This window comes from Miscanthus floridulus, chromosome 18 (assembly GCF_019320115.1).
Source record: "Miscanthus floridulus cultivar M001 chromosome 18, ASM1932011v1, whole genome shotgun sequence".
Lineage (NCBI taxonomy): Eukaryota > Viridiplantae > Streptophyta > Magnoliopsida > Poales > Poaceae > Miscanthus > Miscanthus floridulus.
Window position 1 is genome coordinate 60,183,722 of NC_089597.1, and position 19,330 is coordinate 60,203,051.

The 19,330-nt window shown below is 44.2% G+C and overlaps 1 protein-coding gene and 1 pseudogene across 1 annotated transcript; both read left to right on the forward strand.

Moving 5' to 3' along the window:
• The first annotated feature begins 14,888 nt into the window (after positions 1 to 14,888).
• On the forward strand, positions 14,889 to 16,232 carry LOC136523921 (UDP-glycosyltransferase 73C4-like; annotated as a pseudogene).
• An 878-nt stretch (positions 16,233 to 17,110) lies between these two features.
• Positions 17,111 to 18,621, forward strand: LOC136522999 (aspartyl protease family protein At5g10770-like). The gene is made up of 2 exons (XM_066516785.1): positions 17,111 to 17,261; positions 17,345 to 18,621. Exons 1-2 carry the CDS (start codon positions 17,111 to 17,113, stop codon positions 18,619 to 18,621), a joined length of 1,428 nt encoding a protein of 475 aa, XP_066372882.1.
• The last annotated feature ends 709 nt before the right edge of the window (positions 18,622 to 19,330 follow it).

Consider the following 19,330-nt stretch of genomic DNA (forward strand, 5'->3'; position numbering starts at 1 on the left):
CCTTCGCCGGCCTGAAGCACCACAGCAGCCGCCGAGCATAGCCTCGCCTCTACTGTCACCTCGCGTGCGCTGCACCATACCACCATCGTCTCCATCTCGCCCATAGCTGCGCCACATCCACCTCCACCGCCTCGACGTGTTGGCTGCATCAATTGTGCTTCAGTGAGGGCAGTATTGCCTTTTTTCCCTCTCGCTAGAACCTCGGCTGCCATGTCCGCCTCCACGGCAAGCTTGCCACCGCTCTGGCTCACATGTGCCTTTCTTCTGATTGTTGGCGTTAGAGCTTGGTTAGGATAGGTATTAGCATTGTGTTAAGACTGTTACCTCCTGTTGGTGGTCTCGGCGGCATGGAACACGACGACCCGCTGCCGCCGCATTTTGACCTCCAGCGCCACCGCGCCGTGGCTATGCTTTGTCGGAGCTTTTCATTATGCTTGTGTAGTTGGAATAGCATCACTAGGTCACCATGATTCTGTTGCGCGCTTTGCCTGGATTCACCGTGACCGGTGATGGCTAGCACACCACAGAGCAGCGCCACTGTGCCGCCATGGCTGGTGACGAGCCCGCTCTGCCACATCTACACTGGCCACCACCTAGACCATCCGACGTGGTTTGAGTAGTAGATCATGTTGATGCCCTTGGCTTTGCCAGGAAAGCTCACCGGCGATGAGCCGTGGCCAACCTGCGTCGAACAGCGCCGCCTTCCCTGTTTTCGGTCGCTGACGCATGGGTCCGTCTGACCGGTGGACCCCGTATATCAGTGACTCAGTTCAGAAAGCTAGTCCATTTATTCCTGTTTTTGTGTGTAACTTTGGAAATTTATAAGTTGAGCTATAGAGATCCAAAATTTGTGAACCAAATTTTGTAGTGTTCCTTAGGAAGTCTAGTATTTATGAAAAATATGATATTAGCAATTGTAGTAGAATTTCTAGAAGATTTAAAATGAAACTTGAAATGTGTTTTTAAATGTATGTAAATTTGTTTATTTTATATCTAGAGTTCCTTTGCTCCAACAATTATGAAATTTATGTGGTAAGCTGTTCTTGACAAGTGTAAGCTCTGGTAAAAATTTGAGGGTCAGTGCGTGTATGGATTTGTAGTTATAGATTTTCCTTTTATAATTAGGTGATCCTTGTATGAATTTTTATAAATTATTTATGAATCCAATATTTATGAAATTTGTTGGAGGTTGTTCTAGTACCATATGGATGCTAAGACAAATATAAAATCTATTACTTGACACTTTTCACTAGGGTTTTCTATTTATGCTATTTTAAGCCTTTCCGCTTTGTCATTTTTGCATAGGATGTTTTACTTGGTAAAATGGCATGAAACTTTTACAGTAGTCTATTGGTAGCATTAGTAAGGCACTGTAAATTGTTAAGAGTTTATGATGCACATTTGGTATATGTTTATTATTTACCCTAATTATTTAATTAAAATAAGAAAGGCATTGAAATAATTAGATTGTGATTAAGCATGATGTTTTCTATGGTTCTTATGATGCATAGTAACTGTTGAGGTCAATGGTAAAGTTTAGAAGCCATTGGTTGTATACAAATAACTAATTATCGCTTTATCATTCAAATACAGGATTGCATGTATAGTTTTGATTGTGTGGATGATTTCATATGGATAATGGTCCCTACTATAAAACTTGTTAATAACAAAGTTGTAGATAACCTACTAATCTACCTTGTGTTAAATTTTCACAGCCATAGGACTTAGGGTTTTTGAGTTCTAGCTGTTACAAGTTTGCTGTCCGAAAGGTTTACTTTCTGGACAGATTTGATTGAATGATTTGTTTGCCCAATTATTTAACTCTTGAATCACAGTGAGAGTATTAAAGGAAAGTTGTAGATAATTTTATAAGATTTCTAGAAAGTCCAAGATCATAGCATTTGAATAAGTATAACTTTAGTTATGAGTAAAATGAGTAGCTACTGTTTTGTGATATAGTAGATGCATTGTTGAAGTAGTTAATTAAATAATCAAGAAGAGATATGCACATACTCAGTAGAACATGAAGCACTTGTTATTACTTCAGCACCATGATGTTAAGAATATGTGCAAGAATGCATTCATCATGTATCATCATATTATACTTGTCAGCATGTATGCATTCGCAATATCTTATGCCATACTTATGCATCTAGGATCGACGGAGGAGATAACGTTGCTGGAGTTCAACGAAGGAGATGAAGGGGACCAGCAGGAGATTCCTCAAGCCGCAGCTCCCGAAGATGAGGAGCAGAACCTAGAAGAGCTTCCGGAGTGCCCTGATCACCGCCCCACTTCCTTTCTGAAAGGCAAGCCCCAGAGCATTCTAAGTCTCCCAGTATTTTACAAAATATTACTCAAGTCCTTATGATTGATGCATTAGGTTATAAGAGTTAATTGGAACCACTTGAGGCATATAAATTCCTTGTCTAGATAGACACACCTTTAACCCTATGTAGGTCCAGGATCGAATATATGCTTAGCCATGCTTAGACCGGTAGAAGTCGGGTGATTTCTTGCACCTGCGAGATATAGGTGGATACCGAAGCACGGTTGGCTATATTTGCTATCGTGGAAAAGAACCATGGGGTAAAAGTAAATCAAGGCCAGGCAGAGTCTATGGTAGGTTGAGTCATGTGATTTCGTCTGTGCCGATTAAGGACCATACCATTGTTGGCGCTTCTGACAAGATTGAACGCATGCCTATCACTTAGCTGGCCAGATAACTCATTCCGACCGCGAAGCCGAGTAGCTCAACTCAGGTCAGGCCCCATTCTATTGTGCGCTCCTTGCGAGGAGCTAGACTGAGCCCAAGGGCAGGCTAGGCCTGAACGTCCTAGCATTTGGTGTCCCTAATTATGCGGCGTGGTACGAACCCATGAAATGTGTACCTAAGTTGTACCAAAGGTGACCCAAGGCAACTAATGATCTAGTCTGCCTAGGCTTGTGTTAGGAATAAATTCCCAGCTAGTTGAAATCGATTCGAATCGCCGTCTCTCTCGGATAGTGAGAAGCTTGGCTAGTACCAACATCGTATTAATTGTACTATGGAATATGATGGTTCGAATGAACATGAAATTATAATACCTGCTATGGTTACTAGTGTATGCTATTAAAATGATATACCACATGTTTGGCATGGGATAGTTGCTAATTTAGAGATGGATAGTCATAATTAACTTGATAATAGAATTATAATTGTATAATTTAGTTAATTTCTTTTTATGCAAAATGTTGTCAAGCTACATCCACTTATACAGCCTTGCATGATCCTTGGAGTCATTTTATTTCTGGTTTATGATGGGTAAGTCTAGCTGAGTACCTTCTCGTACTTAGGGTTTATTTTCCCATTGTTGCAGATGGCACTGTTTATCATAGTTATTGCAAGAGTTGCTTCTATCCCGCTGTGGATGAGGAGTAAGCCTTGGGCAGGCTTCTTTATTAACCCCTCTACATGCTTTTGTGGACTGTGATCGTATGTTGGCACTGTATCAAACTATGTTGGCAAATGCTCCTTTCAAACTTAATTTGCTTCCGCTTTTATCCATTAAACTTGGTTTGTAATAACTTTGTTTCATACTCTGATGATGGAAATGTATCTGTGAACTTTATGTAATATGTGACATGTATGTTGAATCATGTACGATCTTGGTTGTTGTAAATCGTTTATCGAGACCCATCGTGGTACTCGACTGGACTACCAGGTTTATATGGGTTCAAGTATGATAGTGCGACCGCTTGCAGGCTACCATTGTACTTGTACTCTTATAAATTGGTCGGTTCTGTGAATAACCCCAGAGATTGAATCCCCTCTAGAGAGATGTCATAACAGAGAATACTTGTATAGAATGGTGAAAAACATACGTGTCGTCTATGGAAAGAAGAATCCAGATAGGACGAACAGATATAGAAGCATACCTCCTAGTCGAAGGCAAATGTTTCAAGAAACAATTGATCTTCTTTCAGTATCTACCTTATTGGCTAGACTTGGAGGTCCCCCATTCCATTGATGCCATGCATATGCAGAAGAATATCTTTGAGAGTCTCATTGCTACCTTGATGGACACTAGGCAAGTCAAAGGATGGTCTGAAATCATGGAAAGACATGGTGCAGCTAAACGTGATGCCACTAGCTTCACCCGGTACCTGAGGCTAATGGAAAATACACTCTGCCCATGGCATGCTTCAACCTAACACTAGAAGAGAAGAGAGCTATATGCACTTTCCTGAGGGGGGTCAAAGTCCCAACTGGGTTTTCAGCGAATGTGAAGAATCTAATGTCGATGAAGGACTTGTCAATAACACACTACAAGGCTCACGATTGTCATGTGATGCTGACAGTGTTTCTACCTATTGCAATCAGGGCTATAAAGCTAGAGTTCTTGAAAATGGCCATCACCCTCATGTGCTACTTCTTTTCGAAGATCTCACAGAAGATGATTGGCAAGAAAGAGCTGAGTGACCTACATGAATTTGTGGTGGAGACACAAAACCAACTAGAGATGTGTTTACCTCTGGCTTTTTTTTGATATAATGCCACATCTCATGATTCACATGGTTCATCAGATACAGGTGCTACGCCCTTGCTACTTGCATGAAATATGGTCCGACGAGCGGTTCATGTCGGTTCTAAGCCGATACGTGCATAATCAAGCATACCTAGAGGGCTCCATGATAGAGGGTTACAGTACTGAAGAAGTCATCGAGTGCTGTCAAGAGTACCTAAAAGTACAGAAAGGGATTGGTAAACCCGATTCTCGTCACAAGGGTAGGCTGGCTAGGAAGGGCATCCAGTGGTAGAAAAGTGTTCATCAACCATGATTACAAAGAAGTTAGTTGGGCGTATTATAGTGTCTTGCAGAGTACACAACTGATGCAACCATACATTGATGAACACTTGGCTATCATTATGGCGAAGAGAAATGGTCATTTCAGATGATTGGGTCATGAAACAGCACAAGCAATGACTAACTACATAGCTAAAGGACCAAAACATACCGCCTGGAGAAACCATAGACTCTATTACCATCAGTAGGTTGGCGGAGGGGCCATCGAGCAAGTGACATGTTGGAAAGCTTATGACATCAATGGGTACAGGTACTATACCCATGCAAAGGATAGTAAATATGTGAAACAAAACAACGGACCTTCGAATAGAAGCTCTCAATGGAGTGGGGCAAAAGATTCAATACTTTGGCATCATTGAAGAGATATGGGAACTTGACTATGGAAGGGATATAACGGTGGCCCTATTTCGATGCCGTTGGATCAAACAACACCAACTGAACGAGATTGGATTGAGAGTCCTGAACCTCGAGAATCTAGGCTACCAAGATGACCCTTGGGTGCTCGCTTCACATGTCGCACAAGTTTCTATATGCCTGACCCACAAAGTAACACCCCCCCAAAGAAGAAGACAAATCATGTGGTTGCCTCCGGAAAATAGCTCATTATTGGAGTTGATGGCGTGGATGATGTTGAAGCTTACAATAACTACAATGAGATACCGCTATTCATAGACTTTCCTAAGAAGATCAGTGTTGTGGAAAAGAACCTGCCCAAAGACATATTGACATAGGAATGAAAAGGTGTCAAGGAAAAAGTCGTTACAATGAGCTAGTTAGTTGTTGAACGCGGAGTGTTTGTCTAAGTGTGTGTGTTTGTAAGACTTTATTTATGCATGTGTGTGAGAATATATATTTATGTATGTGTGTGAGGCTATATATTTATGTATGTGTGTGAGACTACATTTATACATGTGTGTGAGACTACCCTTTGCAACATCAAGATGAACCTATTACAACATCTACTCTATTACTACTAAAATAGTTGTAACATGTAGACACTTGAAACATGCACTTATTACTACTGCAACATATTTAGACTACTATTAAAACACTTAAAACAAGCACTTAAAATTTATGAAATTAAGAAATGACCAAAATAAAAGTTGGAGATCTTGACGAGTTATACAACTTTTATATTCATCACCTTTACAGCTGAAATCATTTAGTGATTGAAAATCAGATTTGAAGTTGTTATTTTCTAAAATTCAAATTTTGAATTGTCCAAAATTAGTGACAAAGATAGATGACCAGACTAAAATGATAGAGCATGATTTTAGAAAATTTTAGGAAAAAAACCATCACATTTGGAGTTAGTATGAGGGAGAAAAACTAGTTACAATTTTCAGCCATAGATTAAAAAGAGAAATCACACTTGTTCATCACTGATCATTAAGAACACCTGAGGAGGTAGGGATAAAGCCTTAGCTTGTAAATTTTGCTAAAGCTTTGCCTATGTTACCTCTGCTAACACTTTGACCTATCGTATATATAGGTCCCCCTGAAACTTGGAAAAGACAACATCGACATCTGTGACATCTCGCTGGACAAGATAGAGTAGAGGAAAGGAGAGCAGAGGCAACAGCTATAGAGACAGACATTGAGGCCTCTGCTCCACAACCTCAAGACACAACCACGAACATGACTACCAAGCCAAAGAGGAAACGAGGGGATAGAAAAGCAAACCAATATCTAGATAAGGCATGCTATGTGATAACGGAGGTTAGGCAGGCAGGGGAGATCCTTGAGCCGAAGGAATTCAGAGGACGATTGCGTAATATGATCGGGGCCCTAGTAAGAGATAAATTGAACCTAGCAATCCTTAACTGGAAAGTGGTACCAGAAAATAAAAAGGATGAACTATGGGATAAGAAGCTGAAGCTCAATTTTAGATTTCCGGAGGGTAAGCATGAACTGGTAAAAAATGCTTTCAAGATCATGGGAGAGTCATTCCGACGTTGTAGGTTGGAGCTCAACAAGAAGTATATCCAAAAGGGGTTAACTCCCTTCAACGAGTTTAGGAAACATAACTCATAGTCAATGGGAGGAGCTCATGGCTCAGAAGACTTCACCTGGAGGCATTGGAGCTCAGTGTCCGTAACACCGAGCTAGCGAAGAGGAACAAACACCACCATCATCTAGGCCCTGGTGGCTACTATGCCAAGAAAGAGTAGTTTAGGAAGATGGACAAAGAGGCTATAGCTTCATGGTATGTTCTATGATGAGTAACATCGGTGCCTATAGGAGACACCCTTAAAGGTAAGTTTGAACCTCTTCACACGTAGAATAAAAACTTCACGCATGATATGAAATACTAAACCGAACTTGTTCTCTTCTAGTGGAAAGAAGAGAAAGAAATGAAAAGAGACCCATACAAGGACGGCCAACTCTTAGAGCTCGTCGGTGACCTTTGCAACTTCATATTAGACCAGATTGTACACGTCAAAGGCACCTACCATGACCGAGATTCTGACTTAGGTAGAAATCCTTAGTACCAACACCTTCGTGAGACTGAAAGGCTAGCTCTAGGCTGTTGATAACAATGTGTAATGAATTTGACTATTGGTCTTACCTTGTGGGACGGTTTGAGCTTGTGGAACGAATTAGACTTGTGAATTATATCTATTTAATGATGGATTGTATATATTCTTGTGAATAGACTTGTAATGGTAGTTTATATAATGCTCTTGTGCTTGTGGTCAGATTGAATTATATATGTTCTGGTCAGATTTGAATTATATATGCATATATATATATATATGTTCTGGTCGAATTTGAATTGTAAATTTAATTTTTTTTTGAAAAATGTATTGTAGGGGTGGTTCTAGACTGAACCGCCCCTACAAACAGGTATTATAAGGGTGGCTTGTACTACGGCAACCCCTACAAATCGATTTTGTAGAGGCGGCTGGTTTGTAGGAGCGGCTAATAACACCAGCCGCCTCTACAAATTGATTTTTAGGGGCGGTCTAGGAACCGCCCCTACAAATGCATGATTTGTAGAGACGGTATGGTAGGGGCAGCTGGCCGAGCCGCCTCTACAAATCATTGCCAGCTGCCCCTACAAATGGTTATTGTAGTAGTGTGGGGGAGGGGCTATAACACCCCTAGTGTCAAGCATTGCATTTGGCATTTGCATTTCATGAGCACAAGCATCATCCATTCATTCATGACCATGCACATATGAAATTTCATTTCATTCTTTATACATTATCACATGTGATGTTGATTAGATATATACATATACTTGTAATATTGTATGGCCAATGTATGAAATGGTTGTGAGGTCATGAAAACACCTTAGACACATCTAGGATGGTAAATGGAACAACTTTTGTATTCATGACATGGACCAATTTTGCTTCCAAGTGTTGGTGTACTTTGAAATGTCATTTTCATGATGCTAGTTTGACCGAAGTTGAACAATACCTTAGAGTGTTTGCATGGCTCTAGTGACCTAAATAAAAGTTGTAGCTCACATCAAGGGTAACAAACTTTATTTCAGGATCATGAGCTGAATCAGTGTCTAACTTAGTCAAATAGGGCTCACAAAAATCAACAAAGTGTTGTTTTGAAACTTAGAAAATTTTGCTAAGTCATGTGCTGACTATAGTTTCAAAGTACTCTACTTTGGAGCTTTGTAGATTGAAAACCATTGTGAATTAGGCCAAACTCCTTTAAGCATTTTTGTAGTACTCACTTAGCTCTACAAATTTGATTAGGAAGTTTTCAAAAATTCACCATGGATTAGGAGTTATAGTCACAAAGTCACGCTGTTAGTCAGGGTTCAACGATGTCTGAATCGGCCCTGCGCGCGCCACCTGGTCAGTCGTACGCCGATGTCGGACTCACTGGTCAGGCCAACATGGGCAACAAAGCCATGCGATGCTGCGCTAGAGCAAAGCCACCACACACCGTGCTATCGCCACCGAGCTCCACTGAGCTCGCGCGTCACCATCATAGCACCATTCCCCGATAGCTCACGCACATCGCCCCGCCATTTCCCTCTCCACCTCACCGACCACCCATCGCCTTAGCCCCAGCCAAGGTAAACGCCTAAGGGCAAGTCCATCATCGTCGCACCCTCGCCCGAGCACCACCGAGCTTGCGCTCGCTATGGTCGTGCTCCAATGAGCCATCTCACTCATGTGTTCCGCTTGTTAGGGATAGTCTAGGGTTAGGGTTAGGTCACACCGCTGGCCGTTAAACCAACACCGGCACACCGGTGCCGAAACGCCATTACGCATTGCCTTGTTCATGCCGCTGTGCCACCATGCACGTGGCCAAGCTTCGCCGCCGCTCCACCCTGACCTAATCCACGCCGTAGAGCTTCGCTAGGGATTATAGATGCTGTAGCCACGCTCGCCTGTCCATGCTGTCACCAGGGATGGCTGGAGTACCACCAGTGCACCGCCAGCTGAGCAACCATTCTCGCTAGGCGAGCTATCTCCGGTGATCCTCTGTAGCAAACCTAGGGTACCGATAGATACAGAATAGGATGGGGAACACGTTGGTGCCGACCATCGTTGCTAGTGACCTCGCCGTCGGCGAGTTCTCGCTGGTCAAAGCTAGCCTCTGCCTCTGTCTCTCTGTCGTGTGGGGTCAGTTGACCTATGGGGCCTAGTAGTCAGCACCTCTATAGTGTATACGCCGGGTGCACCTAGCATTTAGGGTTTAGTTGTTTTTGAATTATTTTCATGGATTTGAATACAAACTTCAAAAAATCATATCTGGAGCTAGAAGTATCCAAATGGGGTGAATCAAATTTTTTTAGATTCATCAAGAAGTATACTATTTGATAAAAATATGAAATCTATTGTTTAGGGATATTTTTCTAGGAGAATTAAATTGAGCAAGATATGTGCTTTTAAAGTAGTTTCTATCCTGTAAATTGCATAACTTGAGCTAGGAAGGTGATAAAATTGTGATTCCAATTTTGTTGGTCTTGTGTTCACATGCTCTAGCTAGGATAAATATTAAGCCTACAGTAAAAATAGTTGTAATATGGTCTTCCTATTTAATCTTAATTAATTGCTAGATTCTAGTGAAATTAATTAGGGTACAAATACATAACATATGATCATACACATTTTTACACAATATTCTTATGCTAGGATGAAAGTAAGAAAAATATGAAATCTATTTCTTGACACTTTTCACTATATAAAACTATTTTTGCTAAAATAAGCATATGTAACTTGTGCTTTTTATAGAGGTAGCTATACTTGTCCAAATGCCTGTGAAATTTGCATAGTAGACTACTAGGGTAATGTGTAGCCTACTATAATTTTCTTGGAATTTATTGAGAACTATAAATATTTACTCTGTAAAACACCTCATTATCTAAGGAAATTAATAAATGAATATAAATAAATTAGTTAGGATTAACCATGATATTTTATGTGGTGTATGTGATGAATATAATCTATTGATACTATTAGTGAGGCTTAGAAGTAATTGTTTATAGGCAACTAGTTAATTATTGCTTTATAATTCAACTAGATGATTGCATGTGTAGTTTCTGTTGTGGTGATGATTCCATGATGATAATGATCCTTTCTAGTAAAACTTGTTAATAACAAAGTTGTAGATAACTTACTTATATACCTTGTGTTAAATTTTCATAGTCATAGGGCCTTATGGTTTAAGAATTATAGCTGTTAGAAGTCTGCTGGTAAAAAGGCTTGCCCTCTAGACAGATCTGAAAGATTGAATTCTTTGACCTAGATAACTGCTGAATCACATTAAGACTGATTAAAATAAAGTTGTAGGAAATTTCATAATATTTCCATAAAGTCCACAACCATATTATTTAGATATGTATAGCTCCAGTTATGGTTCAAAACAAATAGGCTACTGTCTTGTAGTCCAGAAAATTGCTTAGATGAGAATTTGTTTAGTTACTAGAGAAGAGATATGCATCTACTCAGTAAAATAAGATGTACCTTGTTATCACGTTAATACAATGCTGTTGAAAACACCTATGAGAATGCATTTCATCATACCCCACCATATCATATATGTCGTTATATATGCATCCATGATATCTTATTCTATGATCATGCATATAGGATTGTCCGAGGGGATAACTCTTTTAGAATTCAATGAAGAAGAAGAGGAGGAACAGCAGGGGACACCTTAGGCCATAGCTCCAGAAGGAGAGGAGCAAACTCTTGAGAACCTCCCTAAGTGCCCGAATCATAGACCAACCTCTTTCCTCAAAGCTAAACCCCAGAGCATTCTAAGTCTCCTATGTTTTACAAATCTTCACTTGAATCCTTTTATGTTTGATGTATTAGGTGATAAGAGTGAATTGAAACCACTTGATGCATAGAACTATCTTATCTAGATATATACACCTTTAACCCTGTGTAGGTCTAGGATCGAATACATACTTAGACCAGTCGAAGTTAGGTGATTTTCTGTCACCTGCGAGATATAGGTGGATACCGAAATATGGTTGGCTATATTTGCTATCGTGGAAAAGAACCATAGGGTAATATAAATGGAGGCCAAGCGAAGTCTATGTGTAGGTTGACTCATGTGAATCTGTCTATGCTGATTAAGGACCGTACCGTTGTTGAGCGCTTCTGACATGATTGAACTCATGCCTCTCACTTAGCTGGCTGGATAACTCATTTTGACCATGAAGCCGAGTAGCTCAACTCAGTTCGGGTTCCGTTCTGTAAAAGTGCGCACACTGGATAGTAGTAAGGATATGTGGAGAGCCAAACGTGAGCCCAAGGGTGGGCCGGGCCTGAACGTCCTGGCAGCTGGTTGTCCCTGATTGTGCGGCGCTGGGCGAACCCATGAAATATGGACCTGAGTTGTACCAAAGGTGACCTAAGGTGACCGTTGATCTGGTCTGCGTGGGTTTGTGTTAGGAATAAATTCTCAGCTGGTTGAAATCGATTTGAATCACCGTCTCTCTCTGACAGTGAGAAACTTGGCTAGTACCAACATCATAGTAACTGTATTATGGAATGATGGTAATGATGAACATGGAATTATTATACCGGCTATAGTTACTATTGTTATGCTACTAAATGATATACCACATGTTTGGCACAGGTTAGTTGCTAATCTAGAGATGAATAGCTATAATTAACTTGATGACTAAATTATAAAATATATAGTTGAATTAGTGGCTTTTTATGCAAAATATTGTCAAGCTAGCTCCACTTATAAAGCCTTGCATAATCCTTGGAGTCACTTTATTTTTGATTTATGAAGGATAAATCTAGCTGAGTACACTCTCATACTTAGGGGTTTTATTCCCATTGTTGTAGATGGGACAATTTATCATGGCTATTGCAAGAACTGCTTCTGTCCCGCCGTAGACGAGGAGTAAGCCCTGGGCAGGCATCTATTATTAATCTCTCTCATATGCTTTTGTGGAAGTGTGATCGTGAGCTGGCACTATATTTAAACAATGTTCTAGATGTTGGTTTCAAACTTTTAATTTTCTTCCGTTACTATCTTACCTGAACGTGGTTTGTAATGACTTTAATTCGTACTCTGATGGATGAACTGTATTTGTGAATTTTATTTAACGTGTGACACGTATGTTGAATTATGTACGATCTTGGTTGTATGTTGGTTGAATTGAGACCCTTCATGGTACTCGATGGACTATCGGGTTTATATGGGCTCAAGTATGATAGTACGACCGCTTGTGGGCTGCCATTGTACTTGTGCTCTTATAAATTGGTCAGTTCTGCTACAGCTGGTTAACTTGAAACTATCAGCTCGTAGGTCTAAAGCGAGAGCCATCCCTTCTCTGCATGCAATGGATTCCATCACCTTTGGGTCAACTATTCCCCGAAGGACCAAGCGCCGAGGCTCCCATAAATCGACCATCCTCATCTCTTGCTATTGCTGCCACCGAAGCCGTGGATGTGTTCTTGGATAAAGCCGCGTCAACATTGATTATAACAACACCGGAAACATAGTTCCCCGCCGGGAACCCGGCGTTATCCCCGTGGAAGTTTCCCACGCGGAAGTTCTCCACGGGTGGGCTCTCGGGTCAATTTGGAAGCACGCGACATAGGTGTCTCGGCCCCGTGGGAGCCGGGTTTTCATGGGGAAACACGCCTAGCCTCATGACACTGGGCGACATTCCCCGTCTCTCTCCATCTCGCAACTCATGATAGTGACACTGCCACCCCTCCTCCCTCGCCTCGACTTCTCCTCTACCATCGCCATCGCGCTTCGGCACCAGCACCTCCGTCTCCGCAAGTGAGCTCGCTTCCACCCGCATCTCCCTACACTGCCTCTAGGGTTTCCTAATCCTATCTCCCCACTTTGCATCTTGTAGATCTTGGGCGTCCCGCTGCCATCTGCCCACCCTCCCTACGGCCGCCCGTACGGCTGCGCCTCCACATTAGGTGCCTCACTTGTGATGGCGACAATGGAGGGAAGGAGGAGGGGGAGGCCGAAGCACCCGAGTCGCTCTTCGCCAGGGAGCTCCAGCGGCGCGTGATGGCGCATGGTGCCAACATACCTGCGGGCGCTAAGGAGGCTGATGCACTGGAGGCCTTGATGAAGCGCGGGGTTGCGGCCGCCGAATTCGAGCGTGGCACTGCAGAGGACGGCCAGCGGGAGCTTCCATGGAGCTCAACACCGAGGGCCTCGAGGTGCGCTTGATCTCCCCCCCCCCCCCCCCCCCCCGCTTTCTCTCAATCTCTCTTTTCTATCTCCCACGCTCGCGCGCCATTTTGATGTGGCAAAGTTGGCTTTTCCTGAGCTGGAAGATTATCTTTTGTAGCACGGCGAAGTTGAATGCGGCTAGAATTGGATATGGTGTTGTTGTACTAGTAATTGAAAAACGGAAACCAGGTCATTGGTAGCTTTGAAAAGTTCCCAAAGAACTCAAACAAGATGGCTATCATAAATTAGCCAAATTAACAAGGTAGACAATCTGCCCTTCGATTTTATTTTTTATTATCAGTCCATTATGTCTGGAGTGACTGTATTTGATATGATGATAAATGGATTAGCTTGGTTTTCTGTTAGATGGTTTGATATGATGATAAATGGATTAGCTTGGTTTTGTGCTGGTTTGATATGATGATCAATGGAGCTATTTTCATATAAAATTTTGTAGTTAGTTGCAGTGTGCTTAGTTGAAGCAATTCATGATCTGAGAAGCTCTGATCTCTTGAGGAAGGAGTACTAATTACAAGGCAGTTTGATGTGTGTGTTATTTAGAACACAAGCAGTAATAACCTGTGGAGATGAAGAGGGCCAGCTCCTTTTAGGAAAGAGTTCTGGTTTGCATATTTTCCTTCTCGAAATGCATGTCTGCTATGGCATTCCAGATTTTCTTTTTCTTTTTGAGTTTCCATTCAGTTTTTTATAATAGTGATTCAGTTTTTTTAACTTGTTCGCCATCAGGCTTGATAGTAAAGCACCTTCTAACTTGATAGTATGACTGTGCAGTGCGTTCGGTTTAAGTTATTAGATACTGTTTAATTGTCCTTTTCTGTATGTACTACAAATTGAAGTTGCAAACTTGGCTAGCAAATTCCAAGCTGTAGTAATTGCATGGCTGGTAGGAAACTGTTTGGCTACCCAAATTGTTTGGGTAGCTTTTCTGATTCTATCTCAATCTGCCGTTGCACTATAATAACAAGTGAATTACGAAAACAAAAATGCATATTTATTTACCTCTGTTAATTATTGAATAGATATTTAACTTAATTTAGAAAGGCATGTATACAACATGCTACTGCAGTACTCATTTGGTTTGGTCCTTGCTGATTATTTTGGTTGATGTATTTGGATGAAGACAAGTAGCATTGAGCATGAAGCTAGTTGTGTATTTCATTTATCTTAGTCTGAACTGATTGATAGACATAGACATCATGAGAACAATCTCCTTTTACCTATGTATATGAGAGAATTCCTTATTTGACACCAGACAAATGACTCGTTCCTTTTTTGACCCTCAAAAAATTTTCGTTCCCTATTTGACACCGAGTTCATCTTCCATTCCTTATACGACACTCCGTTCGATTTTCCATCCACGAACCGTTAACTGCCATGCGAAAAGACGATTTTACCCTGTGGGCCCCACCACCCTTCTCCCTCCTCTCCTCCCTCCTGTCGTTCGACTTGGAGCCGTTCGAGGTGCCGGACTTCCCGGTGTGCGCGGTTGTCAACAGGGTGACTTCACTCGGGTTCTTCTAGTGGCCAGGGATGGAGAGGTTCCGGCGAGAGACGCTGGAAGCCGAGGCTACCGCTGACGGCCTGCTCGTCAACACGTGCTCGGCCTTGGAGGGCGCGTTCGTCGAGGGCTACGCGGCGGCGCTCGGCCGGAAGGTATGGGCTGTCGGGCCGCTCTGCCTCACCGACACCGACGCGGCCACGATGGCGGGTAGAGGCAACCGCGCGGCGATGGACGCCGAGCACATCGTGTCCTGGCTCGACGCGCGGCCGGCGGCATCTGTGCTCTATGTCAACTTCGGCAGCATCGCCCGCCTGTTCCCAACACAGGTCGCCGAGCTCGCCGCCGGCCTAGAGGCGTCGCGCCGGCCGTTCATCTGGACGACTAAAGAGACCGCCGGACTGGACACGGAGTTCGAGGCCCGCGTCAAGGACTACGGCCTCGTCATCCGTGGGTGGGCGCCACAGATGACCATCCTGTCGCACCCCGCCGTCGGTGGCTTCTTGACGCACTGTGGGTGGAACTCAACGCTCGAGGCCATCTCCAACAGCGTGCCGCTGCTGACCTGGCCACAGTTCGCCGACCAGTTCCTGAACGAGGCGCTGGTCGTGGACGTGCTCGGCGTCGGCGTCCGCGCCGGCGTGAAGGTCCCGGCCACGCACGTGATGCTCCTGAATCCCGGGGACCCGCTGGTGGTGCAGGTCGGGAGGGACGATGTGGAGAGGGTGGTGGCCGAGCTGATGGACGGCGGGCCGACCTGCGTGATTGGACTTGGACGGTACTCTGTAGGGATTTATAACACAAGCGAGGCTGGAGGTGTGGTGGTGCTCTGCGACGGCTATGGCGACAATAGTAGCAGCAGTAGCGCGAGGCGGCCAGGGAGAGGAGCCGTGCTTGGCTGCTTGCTAATGCTAGTCCTTGCTTATCGGGGGAGAAAGTGGAGGGAGGTCGTCCAGTTTTTTCTTGGTATTTTATATTTTGGGGACAAGTTTTTTATTTGCAGCTGCAGTATAGTTCAAAAAAGTTGCAGCAGCTGTAGCAGATAGAGAGCGAGCAGAGCAGATCGTATTTCCGTATTTCTCTGTCATCGGCAGGCCAAGGCGAAGGAGCTCGCCCACAGTAAGGTGGCCGCGGTGACCAAGGGCGGTTCGTCGGACATAGACATGAAGAACATGCTCCGGCATGGGAGAAGGGTGGTGGGGCCCACAGGGGCAAAATAATCTTTTCGCATGTCGGTTAACGGTTCCTGGATGAAAAATCGAACGGAGTGTCGTATAAGGAATGAAAGATGAACTCGGTGTCAAATAAGGAACATAATTTTTTTTAGGGCCAAGAAAGGAACGGGTCATTTGTCTAGTGTCAAATAAGGAATTCTCTCTATGTTATATGTATTTTTGGCCATATACAAGTGCATTTTCCAGAGCCAGACGTGTCATGAGAGATCATCATTTTCATTATTTTTTTGTTACTGCAGATGTCTCAGTGGAAACAGTGCATAATTTGAAATAAGTCTGGTATGAAACTGTACTACTGGCGTCCGGACGAGTTTATTAGGGACCCAGGTAGTGAGGTATGAATCTGTAACACTGACATCCGGGCAAGGCAAGTCAAGGGATCACTTGTGACATATGAATCAGTACTACTAGCGTCCGGGCAAGTTTAGGGAACTCTTTAAGGCCTTGTTTGAATGTAATCAGATTCGCATCAATCCATATATATTGAGGTGGATTGGACTGGAAGTTGAACTCAAAACTATGAATTAATTTCCTAAACATATTTGTGGATTTAGATGAATACGATAACATCCTAAACATATGTCTCCTCGGAACTACCAAGCAATTTCCTTATGTACCAAAATACATCCCGTAGGTATCAGTCTCTTATTGTTCCAGGATCAGCCGTGTAATCTTAAGCCGAAAGCTGTAGGACGTCAATTCCTTCGTGGCACCACTTTGGTTTCTACAATCTTCTGTCGTTACTCCACGATATAATCAAGGGCTGTGACTTGTAACTTGTAAGCAAGCAGGCTGGTATAATAAGAGGGCACCGTACTGATCCGTTGCTAAAGGCTGTAAAGAGCTCGAGCAAGTTGCCGATCATGGCTGCTTACTGGATCCTGCATTTGGCACTACTCCTCCTATCCATCACCTCTCAGCAGGTTCTCGCGGCGAGGCCGCAGGACCGCCATACCATCAGCGTCCAGTCTCTGCTGTCTAGCTCGATGTGTTCTTCGGCATCTGCTGCTCCAGGTTAACTTGTGTTTTAAAGTCTCAGCTGATCATTTTAAGAAAGATTAATTAATTTGTTCCTCCAGTGTCTCGTCATGGAGCAGCTGGAAGCACCCTCCAAATCGTCCGCCGCGCGTGCCTGCAAACCGGCGACCACGAGATAGTGCCGGACCACCACGACACTACTGCCATCCTGCACCGAGACCGCCACCGAGTCCAGTCCATCCACCGACGCCTCACCGGGGCGGAGACCACAGCCACCAGCATCCCCGCCCGTCTCGGCCTCGCCTTCCAGAGTCTCGAGTACGTGGTCACCATCGGCATCGGAACCCCAGCGCGCAACTTCACGGTCCTCTTCGACACCGGCAGCGACCTCACCTGGGTGCAGTGCCTGCCGTGCCCCGACTCCTCCTGCTATCACCAGGAAGAACCCTTGTTCGACCCGAGTAAGTCTTCCACGTACGTCAACATCTCGTGCAGCGCGCCGGAGTGCCACATCGGTGGCGCCCAGCAAACCAGCTGCGGGGGGACCTCGTGCCAGTACAGCGTCAAGTATGGTGACCAATCTGTGACTCGGGGTAGCCTCGCCGAGGAGACTTTTACTTTGTCGCCGCTAGCGCCGCCTGCCACCGGAGTCGTGTTTGGGTGCAGCCATGAGTATATTTCTGGCTTCAACGACAGGGACATGGGTGTCGCCGGTCTGCTTGGTCTAGGCCGGGGCGACTCGTCCATCCTCTCGCAGGCACGCCAGGGCAACAGCGGAGGCGGCGTGTTCTCCTACTGCCTCCCTCCACGCGGGAGCTCCACGGGATACCTCACAATTGGCGCCGCCGCTCCTCAGCAGTCGAACCTGTCTTTCACGCCTCTGATAACCACTATCTCTCAGCTGAGCTTTGCGTACGTGGTGAACCTCGCCGGCATCTCCGTCAACGGTGCGGCCGTGCCTATACCGGCGTCGGCTTTCTCCCTGGGGGCGATCATCGACTCCGGCACGGTGGCCACGCACATGCCGGCCGCCGCGTACTACCCGCTGCGCGACGAGTTCAGGCGCCACATGGGCGGTTACAAGATGCTGCCGGAGGGGTCCGTGGAATTTCTGGACACGTGCTACGACGTGATGGGGCAGAACGTCGTGACGGCGCCGCGGGTGGCGCTCGAGTTTGGTGGCGGCGCGAGGATCGACGTGGACGCGTCTGGGATTCTATTTGTGTTCCCGGTAGCAGATGACTCAGGGCCATCCCTGATGCTCGCGTGCTTGGCCTTCGTGCCCACGAATTCGCCGGGTCTCGTCATCGTCGGTAACATGCAGCAGAGGGCGTACAACGTCGTGTTCGATGTGGATGGAGGGAGGATTGGATTCGGACCAAACGGATGCAGTTGAGTCATTGAGTGACACACATAACTGACATGCTTGAGCAAGGAAGGAAGATAATTCCACGAAATACATGCAAAATTTATGTATGTTTATTAAAACGGTTTGAACTGTTGCAGCTTCTACATTTTTTTTTGCGAGTATTTGCAGCACCTACATACTAGCATATCACATTATCGCAGTCATGCGACTGTTCAATAAATTAAGTCTTTAAACTGGTAAATAATGTTGGATGTTTTGAAAATAAAGGTAGTGTCTTTGGGGATTTGCTTTTTTTGAATGTGAATAGAAAAAAAGAAAAATTATGGGAGAAGTAAGCTAGCTTGATTATATATTATTATAACAATGAAGTACACGTAGTGCGTCTAAGCACACGAAACCGTGAAGACATTGCGCTGTCATTCCATATTCAAGGCTGTCCCATTCAAATTGAACCACATCATATACCATTAATTCATGTTCCATTTGGTTCAAATTTAACCACACCATGTATTCGTCTTTTCATTTGGTTCAAAGCTAGGAACCAAACACAACCTAAGACACGGCTCTATGAGCCATGTTGGTGATGCAAAGTTTTGCAGAAAGCCTCAGTCACTACCATACTCCTTGAGTTTGCCGAGTGCCCGAAACACTCGGCAAAAGACAGAAAACACTCGGCAAATGATTCGCCGAGTGTAACACTCGGCGAATAGCACTCGCCATAAACAGTGCCGGCAAA